This window comes from Nelusetta ayraudi, unplaced genomic scaffold, assembly GCF_046127955.1.
Source record: "Nelusetta ayraudi isolate G7.1 ecotype Tasmania unplaced genomic scaffold, CSIRO-AGI_Nayr_v1 ptg000063l, whole genome shotgun sequence".
Classification (NCBI taxonomy): Eukaryota; Metazoa; Chordata; class Actinopteri; order Tetraodontiformes; family Monacanthidae; genus Nelusetta; species Nelusetta ayraudi.
In genome coordinates, this window is record NW_027466113.1 from 3,621,370 (window position 1) to 3,645,154 (window position 23,785).

General features: G+C 46.0%; 1 protein-coding gene across 2 annotated transcripts in view; it reads right to left on the bottom strand.

Moving 5' to 3' along the window:
- The window catches only part of LOC142898358 (F-actin-uncapping protein LRRC16A-like), a 53,220-nt gene that overhangs the window by 7,252 nt on the left and 22,183 nt on the right, over positions 1-23,785 (bottom strand). Inside the window, exons 4-30 of one of the 2 annotated variants that reach the window (XM_076041286.1) lie at positions 22,445-22,504; positions 21,256-21,377; positions 19,882-19,979; positions 19,690-19,760; positions 19,241-19,314; positions 18,941-19,016; positions 13,983-14,071; positions 13,070-13,164; positions 12,527-12,613; positions 11,435-11,538; positions 10,768-10,845; positions 10,291-10,367; positions 9,245-9,349; positions 8,942-9,011; positions 7,284-7,295; positions 6,748-6,829; positions 5,840-5,939; positions 5,652-5,706; positions 4,821-4,993; positions 4,627-4,695; positions 3,358-3,451; positions 3,111-3,209; positions 2,903-3,031; positions 2,672-2,803; positions 1,451-1,626; positions 1,246-1,333; positions 461-601 (exon numbers count right to left, since the gene is read on the bottom strand). In XM_076041286.1, the coding sequence (XP_075897401.1) occupies positions 461-601; positions 1,246-1,333; positions 1,451-1,626; positions 2,672-2,803; positions 2,903-3,031; positions 3,111-3,209; positions 3,358-3,451; positions 4,627-4,695; positions 4,821-4,993; positions 5,652-5,706; positions 5,840-5,939; positions 6,748-6,829; positions 7,284-7,295; positions 8,942-9,011; positions 9,245-9,349; positions 10,291-10,367; positions 10,768-10,845; positions 11,435-11,538; positions 12,527-12,613; positions 13,070-13,164; positions 13,983-14,071; positions 18,941-19,016; positions 19,241-19,314; positions 19,690-19,760; positions 19,882-19,979; positions 21,256-21,377; positions 22,445-22,504 (2,556 nt within the window). The remainder of the gene's footprint in view (positions 1-460; positions 602-1,245; positions 1,334-1,450; positions 1,627-2,671; positions 2,804-2,902; positions 3,032-3,110; positions 3,210-3,357; positions 3,452-4,626; positions 4,696-4,820; positions 4,994-5,651; positions 5,707-5,839; positions 5,940-6,747; positions 6,830-7,283; positions 7,296-8,941; positions 9,012-9,244; positions 9,350-10,290; positions 10,368-10,767; positions 10,846-11,434; positions 11,539-12,526; positions 12,614-13,069; positions 13,165-13,982; positions 14,072-18,940; positions 19,017-19,240; positions 19,315-19,689; positions 19,761-19,881; positions 19,980-21,255; positions 21,378-22,444; positions 22,505-23,785) is intronic. The other variant, XM_076041287.1, reaches the window with a different exon arrangement.

Sequence of the window (23,785 nt, forward strand, 5' to 3'; positions counted from 1 at the left end):
GAGGAGACGCAGGGAAAACAGAGAAAGAAGGAGCTGGGAGCAGATGATGTCACACAGGAGACGAGAGAGCCGCCAGAGAGGAAGACAGACGGTCAGAAGAGAGAGACAGCAGAGAGACAAACGGCTTCCTGTCGGCCGCAGCCCAACTTCACTCTGCATCACGACTCATTCCAGTTCCAACAGTTATTTCTTTGTTTCTCCTGTGCTGCTATTTGTTACCTTTGGACACATACTTGATTTCTACATGCCAAATTGCATATTTAAAATCTGCTGCAGGCATTTTTGAAAGCGAGCAAACGAGCCATTGAAACATTTACGGACCCTTCGCCAGCGCCGTCTAGCAGTAAAATGTGTCTCCAAGCCGCCAGACTGAACATTTTTTCTGCCTCTCCTGAATTATTCACAGCACTGGAGGGATTTTTTTTTTTGCACAGTGAACTGCAGGTGAATCTTGACCTACCACGCAGGCCTCCAGGTCCTCCAGCCTCTCGCCCTCCAGCAGCTCTGTCGACGCCCGCTTGGGGATCTTCTCCTCGTGGACGTCCAGGTCCACAGAGTCCTGCTGCACCAGGGGGCGCCCTCGCCTCACCAGGTGGTCCGCCTGGGAGAAGCGGCCGAAGAGGAGGAAAACTGAGAAGTAGTCAAACTGGAGTGTGTGCTGTGTCCTGATTGGCCGGGGGTATAGGCCCCGCCCACTACATGGTCCTCGTAGGGCCGAAACTATTAAAACAAAGTTACAAATTAAGTTTGTTGTTTTTTTGTGTTTGTTTCAACTGAACGGTAAAAAAAACTTAAAACAAACAAACATTAAGGGCATAGTAGTTGTGTTTCCATTACAGTTTTTCGCAAAATAAAAGCAATATTTCTAAGATTACATTAAAAGAATTACGTTTGCTTTTGTTTGTTTTGCTGTCAAGAATGGTTGTAATATTTTTCGCTTTGATTCCTTGTATAAAAAAAAAAGAATTCCATCTCCTCCTCCGTCCGAACATAACGTGGCATTTTCATTGAAGTGAGCTGGTCATGTGACCCCATACCGCTGACGTGTAATTGCGAAAAAGTGTTTCCATGACACTTTTGCGATATACCTCTATATCGATATGTCTGAAAAACCACCTCATGAGATCGTCCAAACCTTTTAGCGTTAAGTTTTTCCAAGTTTAGGTGTTTCCATTAGCAGTTTTTTATTGCGATATTCAGCTTTTGCGCAATTCTAAGGGTAATGGAAAGCAGCTTGTGTCTTACCAGTGTGAGTTGGGAGCTGGACAGAGCCTCCAGAATCTCATCCACGATCCGATCAGACAGGAAGGACGCAAGACTCAGCTTCACCTCACTGACACACAGCAAAAATACCCCACATATCTTGAGCACATCTTGATACTGTCCACACACACACACACACACACACACACACACACACACACACACACACACACACACACACACACACCTGATCTTGTTGATGATGTCCACCCCCGACTGCTCCAGCAGGGTTTTGGAGACGAAGCTCTGGGGCACCACCGTCTTGGCGGCGCTGGCCTTCACCAGCTCGGTGCGGAGGTGACTTCTCTTCATCACATGAGGGCACAGGGACTCGGCCGCGTCCACCATGGACTCCAGCAGAGTCTGCAGGAAGGAGATCCCGCCCCATCGACACAGCTGTCACTCATTCTGCTTCTGAGCGAAACGCAGTTTTAGACCCCGCATGCAGTCATGATGTTGTTGCCATGGTTACAGCCTGTCTACCCTTGAATACATGTGATATCCAGAGGCTGAGCCTCCAAAGTCAAGGCTGACTCATGCATGCATACATTTCAGCCCATAAACCTCCACATACGGTAACTCACAAACATAAAATACGTGTTTGATCCCAGCCTGACCTGTTGAGCTGCAGGTGAACGGCAGCCTCCTGCACTGGGCAGCGATCAACCTTCTCAACACAAGAGTCTCCTTTCGAGCAACAATTTCCTCAGTTTGGTGTAGAGTTGCACCAATGCTGGTATCGGATGTCGGTCCCGATACCTGGGTTGAGTACTATACTCGTACTCATGAAATGTGTGCCGATACCACACCAGTTTACGACAGCGCATTAAGGTTTGTTGTGTATGTGTGGCAGTGCAATCATTTTTAAAGCACTTTTGGTAAATGACAGTATCAGAGCTGTCAGTTGATTGACAATTTTAATCGCGACTAATCGCATTAGTTTCCGAGTTAACTTGCGATTAATTGCAAATACTTTTACCCTGTTCCATATGTAACTTAACAAGATATTTATTGTGTTTCTTGTACTCTAAGAAAAGTTGGGAGAGGACCATGATAATTCCTTTGTGGAAATATTCTATTTCTATTGGAACATTTCAAAACAATGACATACTCACACGTTATCAACGTGTTAACTTCGACAGCCCTAGTCAGTATATGACAATTCTAGTCAAATTTGTGTTCGTACTGCAGTGAAACTTGTGACAGTCACCCCATGTAGTCGCTCAAACATGTTGAGGATTGTTGTTCAAATAACACAACAAAAAAAAATCAAAGTAGTTCTATAATGTGGAATGGCCTTATTAAAGTATTTTGTATCGGTGAGCACTGAAATGTACTCGTACTCTACTCATTCTGTAAAGCAAGCGGTATCAGTGCATCCCTAGGCTGCTGGTTCCCATTTTTTCACCTGCAGCTGCTGGTCCATGACGGTGGTCACCTCTCCAGCCATGGACTCCAGTTTCTCCTGAATGGGCCCCACAGATGAGCTGCTCACCTCCTCCCTGGCGGCCGAGCCCAGGTGGTAGAGGTTGGGGAGCAGCTGGGTGGATACAGGAAGTGGGGACACGGTTCAAGGTAAGATTGTCGGTCTCCTTTGCAAAACAGTCAGTTCGTCGAGTGACGAGTTTTTGCTCCTTACAGTTTTGGAGTTGCGGGCGTCCTTGATGAGGTTCTCCGCCGCCCTGACGTCCTCCAGTATGGCGTCTGTCTCCGAGTTCCTCAGCGAGTTCAGGTGGTCCTGCACCTTCACGCAGACCCTTTCAATCATCTGCAGTGAAAAGACAAGCGTCAGGAGGAGGAAATCGCTGAGTCGCGCTGGACTGTGCGGTTGCTTTACGGACACACACCTGCTGCGTGGTGCTTGTCACGATGCCCTGCTGCAGCCTGTAGGCTTGTTCCTGCTGGTATTTCCTGGTTTCATGGTTCCTGTATAGATAATTCTCAATCTGGAGAGACAGATGTAAAATGTAAGCTGTGCCGATGAAGCACCAAAACTGAAAACAAACTTGTTATCTACAGCTTCACTTAGCTTCTCTCAAGCAGTTGCCACACAATCTTTCTGAGTTGACGAGCCAATGAGAAGTCTTGTCGTACCTTCAGCAGAGCATCCTCTGTTTTCTCCGGACTGGCCTTCAGCGCCTGGGAGGCGTCGATGATGGGGATGGGCATGAAGCGGATGGTGAAGTTCCTGATGCGCAACAAACAGAGGGCAGTTTCCTACAATTAGCTCACATCAGGGAGGAACCAAAAGAACGCAGGCTTGTTTTAAAATATGATTTTATTCGATTTCCTTTAGAATTTCACGCGCTAACAAATGTTCCAATGGCAGATGTGACGATTGCTTGTGGACGAGATCGTGAGACGAGGAGTGAAATGTGCTCTGCAGAGATGAATGATAAATTATTCACGAAGCTTTTTGGAGTCATTTTTCACCAGTTTCTCACCCACCCAGTTCAGCTTCACTTTGAAGGTGCCTCACCCAGTCCAGTCTCAGTGGTTGCGTTTCCATTACAGTTTTTCGCAAAATAAAAGCGATATTTTCTAAAATTTCGACAAAGTACAATTGCGATTTGCAGGTGTTTCCATTGAATGGTGTGAAGCGCGTAAGTCGCAATTCTCGTAAAATCTCATCCCGTGAGATTTATTTGCTTTTGTCTGTTTACGTTTGTTTGTTGTCAAAAATGGTTGTTATATTTTTCTCTTTGATCACTTGTAAAAAATATTCCGTCTCCTCCTCCGTCCACGCATAACGTGCCATTTTCACTTGACGTGAACTGGTCACATGACCATGTATGTTACGTCCGGTGTCGCCAAAATGCCAAAAAAGTGTTTCCATGACACTTTTGCAACATACCGATACGTCTGAAGAACCACCTCAAAACCTTTTAGCAATATTTAAGAGATTTTTCGAAACTGAGATGATTCCATTGCCAGTTTTCTATTGCGATATTTAGGTTTTGTGCAATTCTAGGGGTAATGGAAATGCAGCTACTGATACTTCATTCCCTGTTATGGAGCTTCTCAAGTCAAGCTGCATCAGTGATGGCTGAAAATCAGTTGGACTGTGACTGCAACGCTGATGACGTCTCTTTAAATGTCGCAGCATGAGAATTTACCATCAAGCCGCCGGAACCTGATTTTTCCTTTTTTTCATATGAGGAAATTACAGGGAGGAAAGCTGCATGTAGACACACAGAGACGGCGGCGAGCTGCAGCGAGAGTCCCTTCAATAACGGCGCGCAGGAAGTGGGAGGGGAAATGAAGAGACGTTGCCGCCGGGAGGATGAGATAAACGGAGGAGAGGAGCTGGACTTTTCCTCTCCTCTTCCTCTCGCCGTGACGGACACAACGCGAGACACTTACTTCTCCAGGGCTGCGGCCACATCCTGCAGACCCTGGGGGCTGGTGTTGTTCCTGTCCCACATCACAGTCCTGGGCGGCAGGACAAACACAAGTCAGGCTGATTTGACCAAACTCCACTGATAAGCCAGAACTCTTTTTTTTTTCTTTTTTTGCATTTGGAATTCTACTCTGCAGCCTTTGGGATTTTCTCTCACCTCAGTTTGGAGTTGATCTGCAGGGCCTTGGCCAGCATCTTGGCTCCCATGTCCCCCATGGCGTTGCCGCTGATGTCCAGCCTGGTGAGCGTGGAGTTGCTGCCCAGCGCGTTGAGGACGATGGTGAGGTCGCTCTTCAGCCTGGAGTCTGCTAGAGAGAGAGAGGTGAGGGGCTGGTGGGGAGCGGGATGGATGGTGGGGAAAAAAAAGGAAGAAAATGTGTTTACAATTTGAGATCAAGGGGGGAAAAAAAGCGAATTTCATTCCCACTACAAGAGGTTCCTGCAGTGCATCCAGTCAGACACATTGATGGAAGGCCTGACGTGAAGCCCCGACTCAACGTGTTCCGACCTTATCAGTCTGACAACACAACGCACTTCCAGATAACACAGGAGCTCAATGGGACCATCAATCTAGTGCAGCTGCTGCACCGTGGAGACAAGGAGGGCTGACAGACACGCACATGTTGTGTTGCGGCTCCCATGACGGAACAACAGATGAGATGATGGATGAGGTGGCTCAGGCTACTGGAGGAGACTCACATTGAAACAAGCGCGCACACACAACAGTGTTTTTTTTGCCTCGACAGAGGGAAAATGCAGGAAATTATTTTAATTTTTTTTTTTTTTTTAACCCAGTAATTCCTGCAGGTTGTTATTATTTTCTTTCAATTTTCTCTGGAGATAATGTCCACATTGGACTGACTCAGTAACCAGTGCAATTACATCACTGATGCAGGTGGAATTTGACACACTTCCTGTTCGTTGCATACCACGTGAGGTCAGAGGTCAGCGGCAGAGCAGATGGCGGAAATACGGGGGGTTGACTCACCGACTCTTCGTCCTGGAGCAGATGGACCAGGCTGTCCAGCACCGGAGCCAGGTTCCTGAGGGCGGCAGAGGCAGGAGCAGGCGCAGGAGACGAGCACACAGAGGAAAGCGAAACAGGAGAGAGTCAGGAACCAAACCGCTGCAGCACCAAATCCAGGGATCCACGGGCTCGTCCACCGGCAGACTTACTTTGACTTGATGTTGTTGAAGTTCTTGCCCAGACAAAGGTGTCTGATGGATCGGTTCTTGGACAGCCACACCAGCAGGGTGGACAGGTCAGAGTCCAGGCCTGAGGGGAAAAGACAGCAGCGAGCAGGAAGGGTCAGATTCTACAAGTAGCAGCACGGACGTGAATTCCTTAAAAAAATAAATGAAAGGCCCAGTGTGTAGGAGTCAGAGCCATTTGGTGGTGAGAAAGCAAACTGCACACTGGGTAACCTTGACTCATGTTTGCTGGATCTGCTGATAACAGCTGTGACTTCAGGGTGAAATCAATAAATATAAATGTTTACTAATTGATGACATTTCAAAATTCAATATCATGCCACTACGTCACTTAAACAACTGCACACAATACAATGCATCCTTAACCGCTTTACATTTTTCACAAAGGTGCAATAAAGACTTATTTATATGTCAGTCATTAGAATTAGAACTGTCCATATTCTGTAAATATCTTTTTTCCTTTTGTACCCTACAAATATTTTTTATTTTTATTGCCTTATTTTTTGTTGATTAATATAAATGTCCATCTTTTTTGCACCATACAGTTGCTGTAACCTATTTGTGCATTCTATTTATATACTGTACTATTTCATATCTATTTATAGAACTAGTTCATGTAAACACTTAATTCAATTGGCACTTTTTGTTGCCGTTTTAAATGATCTGACTGTGAATGTAACATGCTGCTATCCAAGAGATGCTGCCAAGCGAAATTTCATTGGACTCTGTACAACGACAATAAAGCTTCTTCTGTAATTAAGCAAATTTACACACTGTGGGATTAATAAAGGCATTGTATTGTATTCTATTCTATTCTAAAACACTGCATACTGGGCCTTCATTAAAGTTCATGAACAGAGCCGCCGTCCCACCGTTGTCAGAGACGTCCAAGCTGGAGATGTTTGGAATCTCGGCGATGCAGCCTTCAAGGATCTGCGAGCCTCCTGAGCGCAACTGGAAAGACACGAGGACTCGTTTTAAGAACACACTGCTGTGTAAGTTCTGCTCAGTGACGACACACAGGAGACGCACAACTTGGCATTCATCTTCTGCCACAAGCGATTTTTGCATTCATAGAAGGGGATGCTACACTGTCTGCTGCTGTGGAACAAAAGCAGGGACTTGACTTTCTGCACGGCAGAATGGAAATGCGCAGAATGAAAAGGTCGTGAGAAAAGTTCGGTTTTAAAACGACGGCAGAGACGGAATGATTAGCGAGGATTAGCGGCTGCCAGAAGATTCTAGATTGTCTCTTTTGTTTTTTTTTTACGGGAAAATGTTGATGGACAAATGGAGGAATGAAAGGAGTAGCAGCTAAACGTTACGATATCTTCCCAAACAGACACACCAAGAGATGTTAATTATGAAGAGGATGGGGATGGCGGGGGAGGGACACATTAGTACTTACACAATGGCCGAGCTAACAGAGGCAGCGAGGGAGGAGAGAACAGCAGCATGTCAGAGCCACACCAGCAATTAAGCAGCGACAAGACACGCACGCAGATGCCTAATAACAAATTCAGCCATTCAAAATCTGCACGTGCACTGGGGGAGGTTACATGCACGCGCCTGTGTGTGTGTGTGTAAGAGAGAGAGACGGGGAGAGAGAGAGAGAGCGAGAGAGAGAGAGAGAGAGAGAAAGAAACACACACACACTGGCAGGCTGTGTTTTGCATGCCGTGGGCCCAATGCTCCGGCACTGTGGAGCAGCCAAACGGTTCATTAAGACTTCAAAGAGGACGAGGCTCCAGTTTGGGAGGGTTTCTGTTGGATTTCCTGCCTCGTTCTGTATTCAAGTGTTATCTTTAGAAATCTGTTAGCGGAAAACTCTCTTTTCCTTCCTGACGCAGGGCAGGAGATGAAGGCCAGGCGGCTGTGTGTGTGTGTGTGTGTGTGTCTGTGAAACAATGAGAGATGGAAACTCTAAGAGCGACTGGCAGTAGCCACCCAAGCGCCACCTGCTCTGCCAAGTCTTCCATTACACGGCCTCTTAGCAGCGTCAGACGGGTTTGGAGTGGATCCCAAAAAAGCTGATGGATCCAGACAAGCATCAGCACCACGCTATTAAAAAACCCAAAGCCTGAAGGGCACTCACACACGGGCCAGCCACCACTAAAAACAGAGAGAGTGCTTGTTTAAAGTGTCCTGCAACTCTACATCGGCAGTGTTGCGCTGCGGACTGAGCCGTAGCTGCAGCCCGGAGAGGCGCTGCAGGATTTTGGGGGGTGGGGTGGGGTGGGCTGCTGATCTTTAACAGGAAGTCATTTCATTGACTTCCTGTCGCCACGATTGGTTTGCACACACCAGTTTGTCCCATATGTTTATTTATTTGTTTCTCAAAGTGGTTACGCCTACAGAAGCGCATTGCTGCCACCCTACAGAAAAAAACAGAACAGGGCTCAGTATGAGGTTACAAATCGTAACGAAATAACGTGATGGTTTGATGTTTTTACGTGAAAGTTATCACAAAATATCGTGATAGCTCTATGTTTTTACGTGATCATTTTCACGTTAACGTGATAGTTTCACGTTATAACTGAGCCCTGTTTTTTCCCCCTGTAGTGGCAGCTATGCCCTTCCGTAACCCTAGTGGCCGGTTTGTTTTGCTTTTCGTTCATTGCAAAACGAGGACATCTAGTGGTGAAATTAAATCACGTACACCAACTTCGATGCCTGTTAATGGTGTTTTTGGTTTTGTTTTGTCCTTGCCATGCATGTAGCATGTAGGCAGACGCATCGATCGCATCGGGTTCATTTCCCGCACAACAGACCTGGTGAGCTTCGCTGTTTGCCTGCGTTTAAAGACTAGATGCTAATATAATAAGGTTAACAAGAAAGAAAAATCAATACAAGTACCATTCTGTAATATATCCAATCGGGAGAGCCTATTCATTCGGTATCAGTTACAAAAGGAATAAAAGGAAATACACAACACGGATGTATGGAGGTGTAGTTGAAATGTAATTATCTAATTGTGGTCACTTGTGTGTAGCCATTGGCCAACTCCCCACCACAAACAAACCTCCAGTTCTGATGGAAACTGCGAACACTGGAGAAAATTCTTACCTCGCAGCAGCTGAGGTCCAGCGAGACCTCTTTCAGATTGATGTTGCAGGCCAGGCCAAGCAGCAGAGCCCTGATGGAGCAAGACGAGACGCCACTTTACTTTACGATGATTAATTTCGATTTAATTGTACCGTGAAAAATGATCAGATGGAGAGCAATGCTGGCAGCGCTTTGGCGCTGGAATACCAAGGCTCCCAGCAGATGCATTTGTACGCCAAGAACCAGTGCTCATAACAACAAGAGAAACTGTGAGGTGTGTCCGCAGTGACAGTTCGGGTGAATGCGAGTGAAGCGCCGTCTCACTTGAGGGCCTCTGGAGGCAGCTTGGTTCCAGACACGTTGATGGAGCTCAGAGAGGCGGCGCTGCTGAAGAAGTGCTTGAACGAAGGAGGAACCTCCTTGCCTTTCCTGCAGGAGAGACCCAAGGAGGAGGAGGAGGAGGAGAAGGATGTCAGCGACTTCAAGAACACAGACTCAATAATGCAGGACTTCAGATAATGTTGAGATCAACATTAAGCTTTTATTACTTTTGCCGAACCCAAAAAGACAGTGACCCACTTTGAGGTTGTTTTTCATTCAGTTTAAAGGCTCAATGTGAAACACTGAGAGGGACCAATTGCTTTCACATGGAATGAAGTAAAATGTGTTTTCATATTTATAAATATTTTTTGTATTTGTTGGACTTTCATTTGCTCATAATTAGAATCAATAGACGTAAGAAGCAGATCATTTGTTGAGGGGGCAGTAACATCACACCATCGTATTTCTACATGATTTCACAGTGACATCGCAGCTGTTCAGCTCAATTAACATGAAAATGATTTCGGACCATCCCGGAGGAGCTCAATCTCACACACGTGGCCTTCAAGAAATGTTTTTCTTTTCTTTTTCTTTTTTCCAAAAGGTGAATTCAATAACAGGGCGCCACTGAAAGATCCAGGCATTAGTCATGACCGCAACTCATCCTCAACCTCTAATAACCCCGCAGGTCCTTGACAAACCTCAACTCACATGACGCGCATGTTTTAACTTGTAATATCACCGAATGTCCAGCAGGTGTCACACAGCAGCAGAAATCGCGTGTGAAGCTGAGAGAAAGCTACTGAAAGGCTGTTATTCTATCTATCCAACATAAAAATCAGATTTAATTTATTTTTAGATGTGCAAAGCCAGGAGATCAGAAGGAGGAGGTTTAAAAACAGGAACAGATGCAACTCCAGCTTATGGCAGCGATAAATGAGAGTCTCATTCTCATCTCCTGCGGCCTCGAGACAGAACGTGTCCCGCAGAGCACAGACATAGTTGTCCTCCATTTCCTGTTGGCTGCTGAAACTCAGGTGTGTCCTCACCTGTGGGGGAAGACGCTCTTGGACACGTTCAGAACAGAGAGGTGCTGGACTGAACCTCTCAGCAGGGCCGAGCAAACCTGGAAAACAAGTTGAAGCAAAATAAAAAATATCCACACACACGCACACAAACACACACACACACACACACACACACCTGAGCTGTTTGGCTCAATTCATCAGTTTTTTGTCTCTGTATTATGCATGTTGTGTGTTTGTGATGCACGTGAGGCGCGTTTCTGCCTGATTTTTTTTTTACCATCTGATCAATATGTTCATCTGTGAGCCCGACAGCTGGCTACAACTCAGGCTAATCAATAATGTGGCCTGACCCGAAACCACATCAATACAGTCAGACCCACGTACAGCTGAACGGCAGAGGGAGCGGCAGCGCTGAACATTCAGACTCAGAACTGGCTGCTGCGTCACCTCCGCGTCTGGACGAGCGACGTCAGACTGCTAGCGAGGCTTCGCACTCACCTGGTCCAGAGAGCAGTCGGTGTTGGAGAGGTCGAGGGTTTCCAGGTGGTTGGGTTGACTCAGGAAGTGGTAGAAATGCTGAGTGGGATGAAAACACAGGAGGATGAGGGGGAGGAGGAGAAGGAGAAGGAGAAAGAGAAAGAGAAGGAGAAGGAGAAGGAGAAGAAGAAGAAGAAGAAGAAGAAGAAGAAGAAGAAGAAGAAGAAGAAGAAGAAATTAGAAACGTTCAGTAGTAGGTTCCTGCTAAAATTATCTATCTATCTCTACATGTCTATCTATCAATCTATCAATCTATCTCTCTATCTATCTATCTATCTCTATATGTCTATCTATCTATCTATGTACAGCAGCTGCTAGCACTCTGTACAGACTGTGTAACGTCTAATTTGAACAGGAATAAAAGCATTTTGCAAAAAACCAAAGCCGACCCAACCCACATCAACCTAATAACACTTTGTCACCGTGACGGACCGTCACTTCCAACAAATCAAACGCTCCCTGACAGAGAGCCCGCTGATTTACAGCACCACACTAAAAAAACACAAGACCACCACCGACGGCATCGACCTGTCCCCGTTTTAATCACACGAGTGGCACTGATGGCGTTTTTTTTTTCTTTTTATTGTTTAAACGGATCAGAGAAAAAACGCGTTGTGTGTTTTTGTACCTGCATGTCGTCTCCTCGGAGGACGTTCCCTGAGAGGTCCAGATGGACCAGGCTGCTGGGGATGGACGGGTTGGCACTCAGTGACTGGCAAAGGCTGTTCACCCCTACACACACACACACACACACACACACACACACACACACACACACACACACACACACACACACACACACACACACACTGCAGTGTCAGCACTATCCCAGGGCTCAAATCTCCACGTGATGTTTGGACAGCATATTGAAGGAAGTGGTGGAGGAAATGAGCTGACGGGGAGGACGGGATCAGAATTCACAATGCGGCCAAAGTGAGAATCCCTCCTCACGCTACGCCGACAGCTGGCAACTCTCGTACCGTAAAAGGAGCAAACAGGTATGAAAGCAACAAGCGGGTATTAAACAACGACAGTGTGTTTCATCTGACTGGGCCTGTTTGATATTTAGATGCTGCGAGTGAGGTGAGTAAAGACTGCCAAGAGATCTAAAGGTTTCAGATTGACAGATGAAAGCAGCATGAAAACAGAAATAAAAACAAATAATAAAGCTAATTCCAACCTTTGCTGATTGAATGATTATTTTGCAGATTACAAGCTTCACTGTTTAAAACAAGCCCCTTAACTCCTGTGATTCCTCGGGCCTCGCTTCACTCTTGACCTTTCACTGTGAAACACAAGCTCTGTTCATTGATCGCCTGCAAACGTAGAGTGCGGACGCTCCCTGAAGGCGGCACCCGACGCTGAAGCTTTCACTAATTTAACCTGCAAAGTGAGTGCAGCCAGCGGCGGCGGCGGCTGCGTGTAATTCAGACATTATGAGAGGAATCACTCGCAAAGCCGCTGCCACTTTCCCCCAACTGGAGAGGCTTTTGGGAGCCCTGTCATTAAAAGTCATTATACGACCAGTCAGTCACAGCAGGCCTGCTGACTGAGGGCGAGTGGCGAGTCCAACTTCACCAACAGGAAAACATAAAGACTCCATAAAGCACAGAAATGGAATCTTTGGCCCGGGATAATTACTGTTGGTTTAAGAAAGCCGACAATTTGGGGTCCCGTTGTAAAATCTTAAAAAAAACAAAACAACAACACATCAACACACCTTTGGGTGACAATGAGGTTTTGGAGAGGTTTAAATGCTTGAGCCCAAGACGAGTTTTGGCAAAGTGAGCACCCAGAGAGGAGATTCCTGCAAGCAGAGCAGACACAGTTGGTTTCTTTGCACATCAGACATCAGGACAGGAAATTCAGGACAACTTTGTACTCGAGTTCGTTCTTGAAAGATTTCAGGACAAACTGACGCAGACAGCCGCTGAGAAACAATAGAAACAACAGAATAATTCTCCATTCTGCATATCTTTGACCCGGAGATCAGCGGGCCCCTGCTGGAAATCTGATGTATGTTTACATGTGAGCGTATCTTTAATTAATGCGTCCTGGATCGACTGGGAGTGCTCTGAAATATTAAAGCGCTTGCACTCAACGTCCTTTTTAAAAAGTGACCCCACACTTTCACACCGCCGGCCAGACGGCAACAGAACACAAGCTGATTTTTTTTTCTGCCCAGCTAATCGACTGAAAGGAGCGTTTGATCGAGGCTGCACCCCGGGGGGACACCCCCAGCAGGTCAGAGCAGGTACTGCACCTCTGTCCTCCAGCGGGTTGTTGGCCAGGTTGATGGTGGTGAGTCCTGAGCTGGAGTTGTGGTTCAGGGCGGCGGCCAGCTTCTGTGCAAAATCCCTGCAGGAGGGAGCGAAGCTGTGCTTACTGCGCGTTGTTAACATTCGTGAAACATTTTTATCTTAAAACCTTTCGAGCCGCATCATCGACGTTAGCGGATCAGTTCCTTCCAGCCTGCGAGGCAACTGGAATCGAATGCGTTTAGCCGAGCTGTAAACAGTTTGGATCAGTTTTGGATCTGCGGGAACGTCGCCCGTCAGCGCGGTGCTAATTCAGGAAAAAACACTTTGGAAAAGATTCTTTAGTTACGTTGTCGTTCAGGCTGTTTTCACAAACAAATGATTCCTTCGTACTCAGGCTGCACATTTTGCTCGGGTCATTTCGTGTTCCGTTTTTTGCAGGTCAAAAGGTCACATTCTGGCAGATTTTCTATTTGTGCAGTGGTTACGCGTTGCATTCTGGGACCAGCGTCATGGCAACCGCACAAAACAACTGGCTGGTCAACATCAGGGGCTGACGACCATCTTTCCCAGATGTTGGGCAGCAGATACAGAAAACAGCTCGTTTTAATGAATCATGAATAATAATAATACAAAAGCTTTTGGCGTCTGTTGCCAGGCAGAGAATATTGAAAACATTATCAAAGTTACTGGACTGCTTGCATTTTTTCACAGCAAACGGCTCCAGGCCTTTTGAGACGATAAAATCTCTCATGCTGTTTTACTCTGTTCATCAGACCGCGATTGTTGTTGTGTTCACGTGTCCAAAGGAACCCGCGAGCCAAAACATCTCTGATTGATCCGAGGTGCAAAAACACAAACGGCTCGGGAGGAAACGTCATCGATTCAACTCGGCAACGTGAGTTTCAAAGCGCTCACGTTTTCAGTCCGGCGTTGTCCAGAACCAACTCCTCTAGCCGACTGGATCGAGACACCACCCGGAGGATCTGTTCACACACATCTGCAGACTGAGCACAACACACACACACACACACAGAAAGAAACACAAGTTTAAGGTAGGAAAAAAAGAAAACCCATTTAAAACCCAGAAAACTTCAGCAAAATGGAGGGAAAAATTGTAAATTTATCATTGGACTCTTGACTCCCCCAGTGGCCACAGCAAGTCTTATCATACTATTTTAATCTTTAAAGAATAAAAAAAAAAAAATCTAATTAACTGAAGCATCCTCAAGGCCTGGGGCCTCTTTAAAACTACAGTAAAGCCTGGATTGAATCATTGAAGGTCAGAGAGAGAACACAGAAAAGTACTTCTGGGACACACACACACACACACACACACACACACACACACACACACACACACACACACACACACACACACACACACACACACACACACGCTGCATACCTCCCCACAGAAAGCTGCTCATTCACGCTAATTAAAGCAGCAGAATGTGGTCAAAAAAAGAAGCAGCTTCCCTCGTCTTCGCCTCAAAAACAGTTTATGCGTGAAAAACAAGAGAACCAGGGGACGGCGAAGTTGAGGGAAGAGAGGGAAACGTTGTCTCGCCGCTGTGGTCGGGACACCACAGGAGACCAAGCGAGGAAGAGGAGCGAGAAGACCGCTGGCGTTCAGCAGAAATGAAAAATTCAGCACTCAGTCATCCGTCTGCTACCTACATGTTCACTGACCCACTTCCCTGTGTGCTGTGTCATGGTTCAACAATCACACACACACACACACACACACGCCCACCACTAATTACCTACAGTGAATCAAGACACAAACATTCCATATCATGGAAACAACTGTTACTGGGTCGCTCGCTCTGCTCCTGGTCACTGGCGTTGTGTTTCTTTCAGGCCGAGCGGTGAACACACTGCCGACATTGTCCCACAGTGTTATCTCCAGGGCTGGGGGGGGGGTGGTGGGTAGTGGTTGTGGCTGCACTATTAACCCCTGCATCCACATGTTTTCCCCCACATATGTACAAGTGAAGTAAATAGTCTTTTTTTTTAAATTTTTTTTTTAAAGATTTTATTTATTTTTTCTCTTTTAAGATTGTGATTTTAAAGTCAAAATTTTGCACATCCATTGCAGCAAACTCTGCTCAGAAGCATTTTGCAGAAGTTCTTAGTATCGCGTTAGTATGGTGGGCGACAAGGGCCAAACACAATACAATTGCCTAATGCACGTCAGTTGGAGTGCAACTTCACAAACACAAACACAAACACAGGTCTAAACAAGGTACAAAAAGAAGATCGTGGTGCAAACGGAAAAAAAACAAAACAGCGCAGCAAGACATAAAAACATAGACTTCATCATCAAATGCGCTGCAAACAGAGAAGCGATGCAAAACACAACAGATGCAAACTGAGAAAACACATGCAAACGAAAAAAAAACAAAAAAAAAACATGCATGAACCAGTCACAACAACGGAAGTGCTCGAAACCTGCAGGGGGCGCTCTTATCAGAACAGCTCAATGGAGAGACACACAGGTAGAGGTAATGTGACTTTTGTTTGAGTATATTTCACGCCAGTTTCTACTTTCTAGTCGGCCGTCCTCGGTCTACCTGTGTGTCTCTCCATCGAGCTGTTCCGCTAAGAGCGCCCCCTGCAGGTTTGGAGCACTTCCGTTGTAGTGACTGCAGCGCTTATGCTGCGTTTTTTTTTCGTTTGCATATTTCCTTGGTTTGCCTCCGTTGTGTTTTGCAGCGCGTTTGACGATTACGTTAATGTTTTTGTGTCTTGCAGCGCGTTTTTTCCCCGTTGGCACTACAATACTCTTTTTGGCCCCTGTCGGCCACCGTATGCTAGCAACTAAACACAAGGACATCAGTCCAGCTGTCCTCTCTAAAGCGGCCACAGGTGAAATGTGAACGGCCGCTCGCCTCTGAAAGACTCCCAGTGATTCACCCCCGCACAGCTGGGCCAGGCTCCAGCAGGACGAGACGGTGATACAAGGCGAGCGGATGGATCCGCCACAGATTCAACACGTGACCTGTGTGCAAGTGCACCAACAACAACAACCAGCTGCTCCTCCGGAAATGAGAGGCATCATTCAGCCGCTTCCCTCCTCTCCCCAAAACATTTTCCTTGGCCTCCTTCCCACACGGAGGGAAAAAAAAAAAAAAGAAAAATTGCAACAAACTTGGAAAAGGTTGGAGGGATGAGTCAGTGGAAGGAGGGGGAAGATATGAGAGAGGAGGCGGAGCCACCAGAGGAGCCTTGGAGGATTAAAAACAGTCGTGGGGGGCAGATTAGAGAGGCTGTCGCCGTCAGCAGTGCATCAGTGTCGTGCTCTGATGTTGGGGGTGACACACAGGTGCACACAGGTGCGCACACTCAGTTTAATTAGAGCACTGGTGGTCTTATCGCTGCCGCCTCTTCCTCCTCCTCCTCCTTCCCTCCTGTGTTTCAGCTCAGCCTCCCAACACAAACGGCCCTGATGGAACTGAGGATGAGCAGCATAATCCCTGGCAGAGTGTATGTGTGTGTGCGTGTATGTGCATGTGTGTGTGTATTTGATTATCCACCCCAGGGCGTTCTGAGAGATTCCTGATCTGTTCGAGTGACGCTTCAAATCTTCCTCTCAGTCGTTCGCTCTGCTTCTCTTCCTCTAATGACCCGCAGTCACTTTTCTTTTTTTTTTTAATGGACGTTAATCTGTGTAACTTTGCACTGACTGATCCGGCTGAAGCCTGATGCCCCTCTGTTGAACTTGTCGATAACCTCAGCAGCTGCATTGGTTCTCTCGTTGCTGAATCAGTGACTGGAAGGTTTGTTCTGCTTTTAGGACTTCAATTCATCTCCATCTCCCGAAACTCATCTGCATCAAATCATCCTTAATACACGTCTCACCTTTTCGTTAATCGCTTTGCAAAATTGCTTCTAAGAGCTTTTTTGGCCTTAAAGTAGAAAAATATTTGGTAACTTTATATTACAGACCTTGTAATAAGCAGTAGTTAATAGGTAATAAGTACCCTGTAAGATGCTTATTAACATTAATAAACGTTAAGGTCCTTGTAATAATACCACTTTTAGCAGGACGCTGCAAACACAGGGAAAACTGCACAGCCTTGTGTTGTTGTTTTTTTGATAACTGATTATGCAAAGCTGCTCCAGTGAGAGTCGGGGATGAAAAAAACAAGAGATTGGATCTTAAACGGTGGTGATGGAACACAAAAAGCTTTGGAGCAGCCACTCCGCTGAACACAAAGGACACGCTTGGGACACGTGGGGCCAGAAGAAATACACGTCTGTGTGAGAGTTGGAAATATTCACACACGGACAGGAGGGGGGGAGGGAGGGAGGGAGGGAGGGAGAGAGAGAGAGAGGGAGAGAGGGAGGGAGGGAGGGAGAGAGAGAGGGAGAGAGGGAGGGAGGGAGGGAGAGAGAGAGAGAGAGGGAGAGAGGGAGAGAATGGTGCGTGACGGCGGCGTGAGATAATTGTTTGGACGGCGGCGAAGCTGCGTGTGGTGACGGAGCGGCAGGGAGGGAGACACTGAGACCCTTTGTCTCCACAGGATTATGAGTCTTATCACAGAGAACACTGGGCTCATCCTCAGTCAACAGAACGGGGGGGGGGGGTGTTCAGGACAGGCTGCTTTAAGAGTGTAAAAAAAATAAAAACAACGCAAGGAAGACGTAATCAAAAGGCTGCTGTGTATAAATTTAAGCTAAATTTGACCCAAGACGCTGAAAAAAAAAAATTGATGGGCGGAGTCAGAGATCCCGCCCACCTCTGACCTCTGACCTCTCCAAACTTTAGCGTTTTGGTTTAACAAATACTGGTAAGACTGACTGAATCTCCACCGGCCGCAGCTGCGGCAAATTTACATGCAACCTGAAAATAAATAATAAGAATAAAATTCAAAAGGACAAACAGAGAGCAGCAAGGAGGCGCTGCCGCATCAAATCTGCTGCAGTGTGACATCACGCCGTCACTGGAGGTGCTGCGTTTGGCAGACAGACAGAGCCGGGGACTGACAGGAGGAGGCCGAGGTCCCACCGAGGCTGCCGTCCTGCTGCCTGCTGCAGGAGAAGACAGCCGACGCACACTAACACACCAGGCTGTGAACACACTAAAATCCACCGACAAAGGCTGGAATTAAAGATAAAAAATAAAACAAACCCGGATCTAGTTTAATATAATGTTAGAAGATAGCAAAGGGAGAAAACAATGTAAAATATACCACTTTGTCATTAAGATGCTTTGCAGTTTATTTGTCAACAAATAACAAATAACCCCCAAAAAGACCAGAAAAAAAGAAGTTTGAGTTACCACCTCTGGCAAAATGCAAAATAACAGAATTTTACACATGCAATTCAAACCGCGATTAATCACAGTTTACTATGAAGATTCTGCAATTAATCGCAATTTAAAAAAAAAAAATCATCATTTGACAGCCCTAATATATACTGTATGTACATATATGCTTCTTAATGACAAAGCGGCATACTTTGCATTGTTTTTCTTCCATCACTTTCTTCTTTCTTCTATCTGAAAAAGTCAACACCACTGGCCAAAGACCTTCAGGGTCAGCTCCCATCTGCTTTGTGGAAATACATGCTTGAATAAATTCCCTTTTACCATGTGACATGTTTTCTTTTTTCTCAAGCCGCCTTTGAAGGCGCCATGACATTGGAGGCTGCCTTGTTGCGATCACAGAAAACTACACTGCTGACAAATCTCCAGAGACTGTGCACCCAAAATACACGCAGCGGCCACTGCTTCAATTTGCTTGTATGGAGCATCTAATAAAGTGGCCATTATAAGTGTGCAGACTTCCTGCTGTGGTTGGTCAGCCTATCAGTACGACTGCCTGGTCAGAAATTGAAAGATTCCGGAGTCAGGCAAGAGATGAACTGACCAGTTTGTAGTCCTTGGTGGAGAGTTTGGTGAACCACTGGTTGAACTCCAGAACTGCTATTATTGCCACCAGGTCCCTGCGGAGGAGAAGCAGACAGAGATGGAAGATAGAACAGCTGCAGCATTAAATCATCTTCAGGAGCAGCACCTTGCTTTAGCGACCACCACCTCAGCACATTTCTGCACACGGCAAAATAAATCACCCCTCCAGTACCCCTCGTTTCTCACCATCCTCACCTCTTTATAACACTTTTTATTAGCATCTTTATGTTTGTATTGAATCTGTTACTTGACCAATCACCTGTTCTCAAGATGGCTAAAGTCCTGCAGGTTGAGTTCTCTGGTGTCTTGCGTCAAATAGATGGTGTCCACGTCCTGGAGAGCAAACAAAGGAGATAAATGTGTTGACGCTGCGTGCAAATGTCGTTCAGAGGGATAATAAACGTCAAGGAGAAGCAGCTGGGCTCAGCGAGGCGAGGCGAGGCAGGAACGTGTAAATGCTCGGCAACGTCGACGAAGAACGTCAGTAAGATTCAAGATTCAAGAACTTTATTTGTCACGTGCTTCTGCAAACTGCAAATGCAACATTCACAGCAAAGGAAGAAGCGGCAAAAGCATCGAAACAATCTGTCATAACACTATAATAATGCAACTTTTTTTTTTTTTCAATAATTTATTTTTTATCCAAAAGAAGCACGCCATTTACAAAGACACCGTGTAAAAAGTAAATAGTGTAAAAATAACACCCACCCACTGCACCTCTTCTTTGTAGGGCAGCCCGAGCCAGTCGCACACACACCTGTACATCTGGGAAAAGCCACCTGAGCACAGAGGGAACCAACAGCAAATAGGGTTTATGGCAACACACACGCAAAGAAATCTAAAGCAAGCAAAAAGCTAAGCAGCTGAAATGGATGGAAGCTGGCGTGCAGGGTCTCCTACCGCAGGGTCCAGGATCAGCAGGCTTGTTGTTCTCCCACAGCGCCTGCAGGGATGACAACCTGTCCGCAGGCTCCAGGCTCAGCTTCTTCATCACTTTGCTGCTCAGAAACCAAAGACTGAATCAATCAGAATGTATGGCCTCAGAGACTTCTAAAGAAGAGGAAACACCATCACAGTTTAAAGCCTTCGCATCGGACGCCAGCTTCTGCATTTCCAGCCCAGCTTCCTGTTCTCGACAAGAGTTCTGTATACATGAGAGAGCAGCAAGTGCAACCCTTTAGAGGCTGTCAGGGTATGTGTAATATTATAAGATTAAAATAATTACTCACGTGCAGCTACATTATGAAACCAATCACCAATTCATTAAAACTACTGTAATTGATTTAGAACTGCACGTGGTTCGAATACACTACCAGTCAAAAGTTTGGACACACATGCTCTCGTGCTTTTGCTTTTTGACCTTTTCAACTTTCCACACTGCAGATAGATATCGAAGGCATCAATTTAAATATAAAACGTGTTTGAGTTATTTTACACTTGTATTGTTTCCAACATATTTCCCTGTGCGTTCATACGTAGTTTTGATGCCTTCCGTATGCGAAACTGCAATGTCAATAGTCATGAGAATGAAGGGAATAAAGATTGAATTCATAGGGTGTGTCGAAGCTTCTGACTGGTAGTGTACGTCATTGGAAAATTCCCTTGAAAGAGGGAGTGGAGAAAAAGAAAAGAAAAAAAAGATGCCCGTTGCACTGTTTATCAGCCCCTTTGGATGTTTTTGTCATCAAACCTGTCAACAAGCTTGCCATATTGACCTGTGTTTTTAAATAAATGATTCCAGTATTCTGCTGTTTTGTACTCTCATTAGCTAACAATGCTAAAGCTAACATAGAGTTCTTCCTCGCCGTTTTCAACTTGGCCGTGACATCCTTCTTGTTCTGGGTGACACCCTGAAACTCCTCGTACCCTGGATCCTTGCCCTTAAATGGAGGCTGAATAATATAACCCGAAGGCCCTTTGTATCTTCAAGACCGTGACATCCCTGCAGGACGAGGTGCGCTACTACATCACGCTCCTGCTCAGAGCTCTGAAAGAACCCAGGCACTCCAACCAGGAGGCTGTACACATTCTCCCTGCAGTGGAAACTGGGCTGACGTCACTTCATGGGAGTCTCTGCTCTTAGCACGCAGGGGCTCCACTTTGTTTGAGTTAACGTTTGGGTGGCGCTTCGACCATGGGAGAACTTCAATATGGAGGCAAGGGTGAGGGGGTTTTCCACGAGAAAGCTGCCGCTTCCCCGACGTCCATCAGCAGGTCTGTCTGTCTGTCTGTCCGAGGTCTTCAAAGCCCTCGACTGCTGTGAGGAGTGTTTACCTGGGCGGCAGACTAGGACATATCCTGAGCAGGCAGTTTCCGATGTGAGCCACCACCTCGTTGACCTCGTCCGTGGACAGCAGCTTCAGCGAGAAGGAGCCCCGCTCGTACTCGATGGACAGCTGCAAGGGTTGACGACAGTTAGTGCGAGACTGACGCTGACCTGCTGCTGCAGAAGAAGAACTTAGTCACGGAAGAGAAAGGACGCTTTAGTCTCCGTTCCGTTTTGCACGTCTGCGTATTCTCTCAATATTTCTGCACTGTCGACCCACCCAGCCACAGTCTTTGCATTAGGAATAAATTAACTTTTTTTTTTTTTCTTTAAATGGCACCCACCAAGAGCGGCTCAGCGCAATTATGTAAATAGCCACGCCGACGCGAGGCGTTCAAGATCTCGTCTGTAGGCCAGAATTAGCATAATCTCAGCTAATGCCTATTAGACGTGCAGCTGGACCATCCGTCAGGGCCGACAGATGAGATGAGCGGAGGATAGAGAGATGAGCGCAGGACAGGTTTAATTCAGTGGATCATCATATCTGAGGTAGGTTCAGCTGGATGACAGTGACAGACCGGGCCAACTGGAAGAAACACATCTCTCTTTACTGGTCCCTGATCTGCTTCTGGTGTCTCGTCCGTCCCACTGATTATATTGCTGGTAGGTGCTGGACGATTTTGGACAAAAATAAAATCCTAATTTTTTTTTCTATGAAAACTTGATTTCCGATTTTGATTTTTTTTTTTGGGGGGGGAGGGTAAAACTACAAAAGTCAATAGAATAAGGTTCTTCATAAACATTGATAAAGTTCCCTTATTTGGGAATAAAGTGAAAACTTAAGAACCAAACAACAATGAATCCCCCTGTTGATAAGGTGACAATCTTAACTGTTTTCCACCAAACATCACTTTGAAAATGAACGTTTTTTCTATCATCTGGAACAATGATAAATAAATAAAGTGCAAAACATTTTATTTTAAGAATTTCCTTTTTTTTTTTAACATTGTCTTGACCAATTAATCCAATTTTGATTTAATCAATTAATTGCACAGCCCTAATTGTCATTGTCTAGTTTCATATAAACCCTCTACCAGTCTTCTAGAGCCGAGAATAATAGCAGCAATGCTTGTCCACAAGTTTGAACCGTTTCTTGAACAAATCTCTACGGCGATTGAAGCATTTTTGCCTCTTTACCTGCGTGGGTTTGTTGCAAGCGATTCCCTGGATCTCAAAATAATTAAAGGAGTGTTCCACCTGGAAAAAAAACACACAACAAAAAACACAACGATGGTTAATCAAACCACTGCAAATCAGCTAAAATTCATCAGTTTTCTTAAACAGAAAGTCAGCCAGCTGCTCCTTGTAGCGGCCTCGTTTGATACCCCCCTGACCCAGAATGCAAGGGGATAGAAAATTGATGGATGGATGATCAATATGTTGGACTGTTGTTCATATAGGGGCTGACAGAACAGTGCTATATAGTGTAATATCATGTTCATAATGAAAACATCGAGCTAGCTTTGAGGAACAATGTATAGAAATACGTGTTTGTTGTAAAATTAAAAGCTTTGTGAAAACTTGTTTCTTCCACACATTTCATCATTCGCTCCCTCACACTGGCATAAATAAATCAAATGTAAATTAGAAGACGGTTTGCACTCATTAGAGTGCTGCGCTGGATCGGCCCTTTCATCCCACTTTCAGCATTTAGCCTCGACCGCTTAATTACAAGTGGAAGCACTTTCTGCTGCAGAGTGCGGTTCGTGTCAGGTGTCTCTGTTTGGGTCCCGTCAGTCACGTCGGTCTGAGCTGCTTGCTCTGTCCATCCTGCGATTGGAAATGGCCTCCGGGACGGTTTGACTCATGCCAGAGGGGCTGGCCAGCCTCTACTTTCTATTTCTGTTGCTGGAGAACAAAGGAAAGCAACAGTCTGCATTCCTGCTCCAAAAAAGGAAAGAAAAAGACGTCTTTTTTTTTTTTTTTTGGCGTGGGAGGGAGGACCTGAGAATATGAATCTGCTCTGGCGCTGCTCCTCCTCCTCCTCCTCCTCCTCCTCCTCCACCTCCCCCTCTTCCTCCAACACTCGCACAAACACAGGAGACGTCGGCATTGGCGGCGGAGCCCGAGGGCGGCCGCAGGAAGCGGGGCCAGACTATTCCAGGTGGGCTCCCAGTTCCCGAGGCTCCGAGACAGGAGGATGTGCAGCGCTGTCTGTCTGCTGTCTGACTGCGGCCGGTGTGTGTTTATTTAAGCAGCGCCCACGGCCGCACCACTCGAGCAGCCGGCGAGCTGGAAATACAACCACTACTGTACTACGCACGACTACTGTATGAAGTGAAAAACAACAACAGCTGGAGTGGAGGAGGGAAACCTGCTTCATCACAGACTCTATTAGTCAGACAGACCAGAAGGAGAAAATATAATCAGCCACTCAAGGCCAGTGTGATGTCAGAACAGTTTCAATTTTCTGTTGAAAAATGACAAAATGTGTTATTTTGAACCAGAATAGTGATTTGCTGAAAGAAAAAACACATT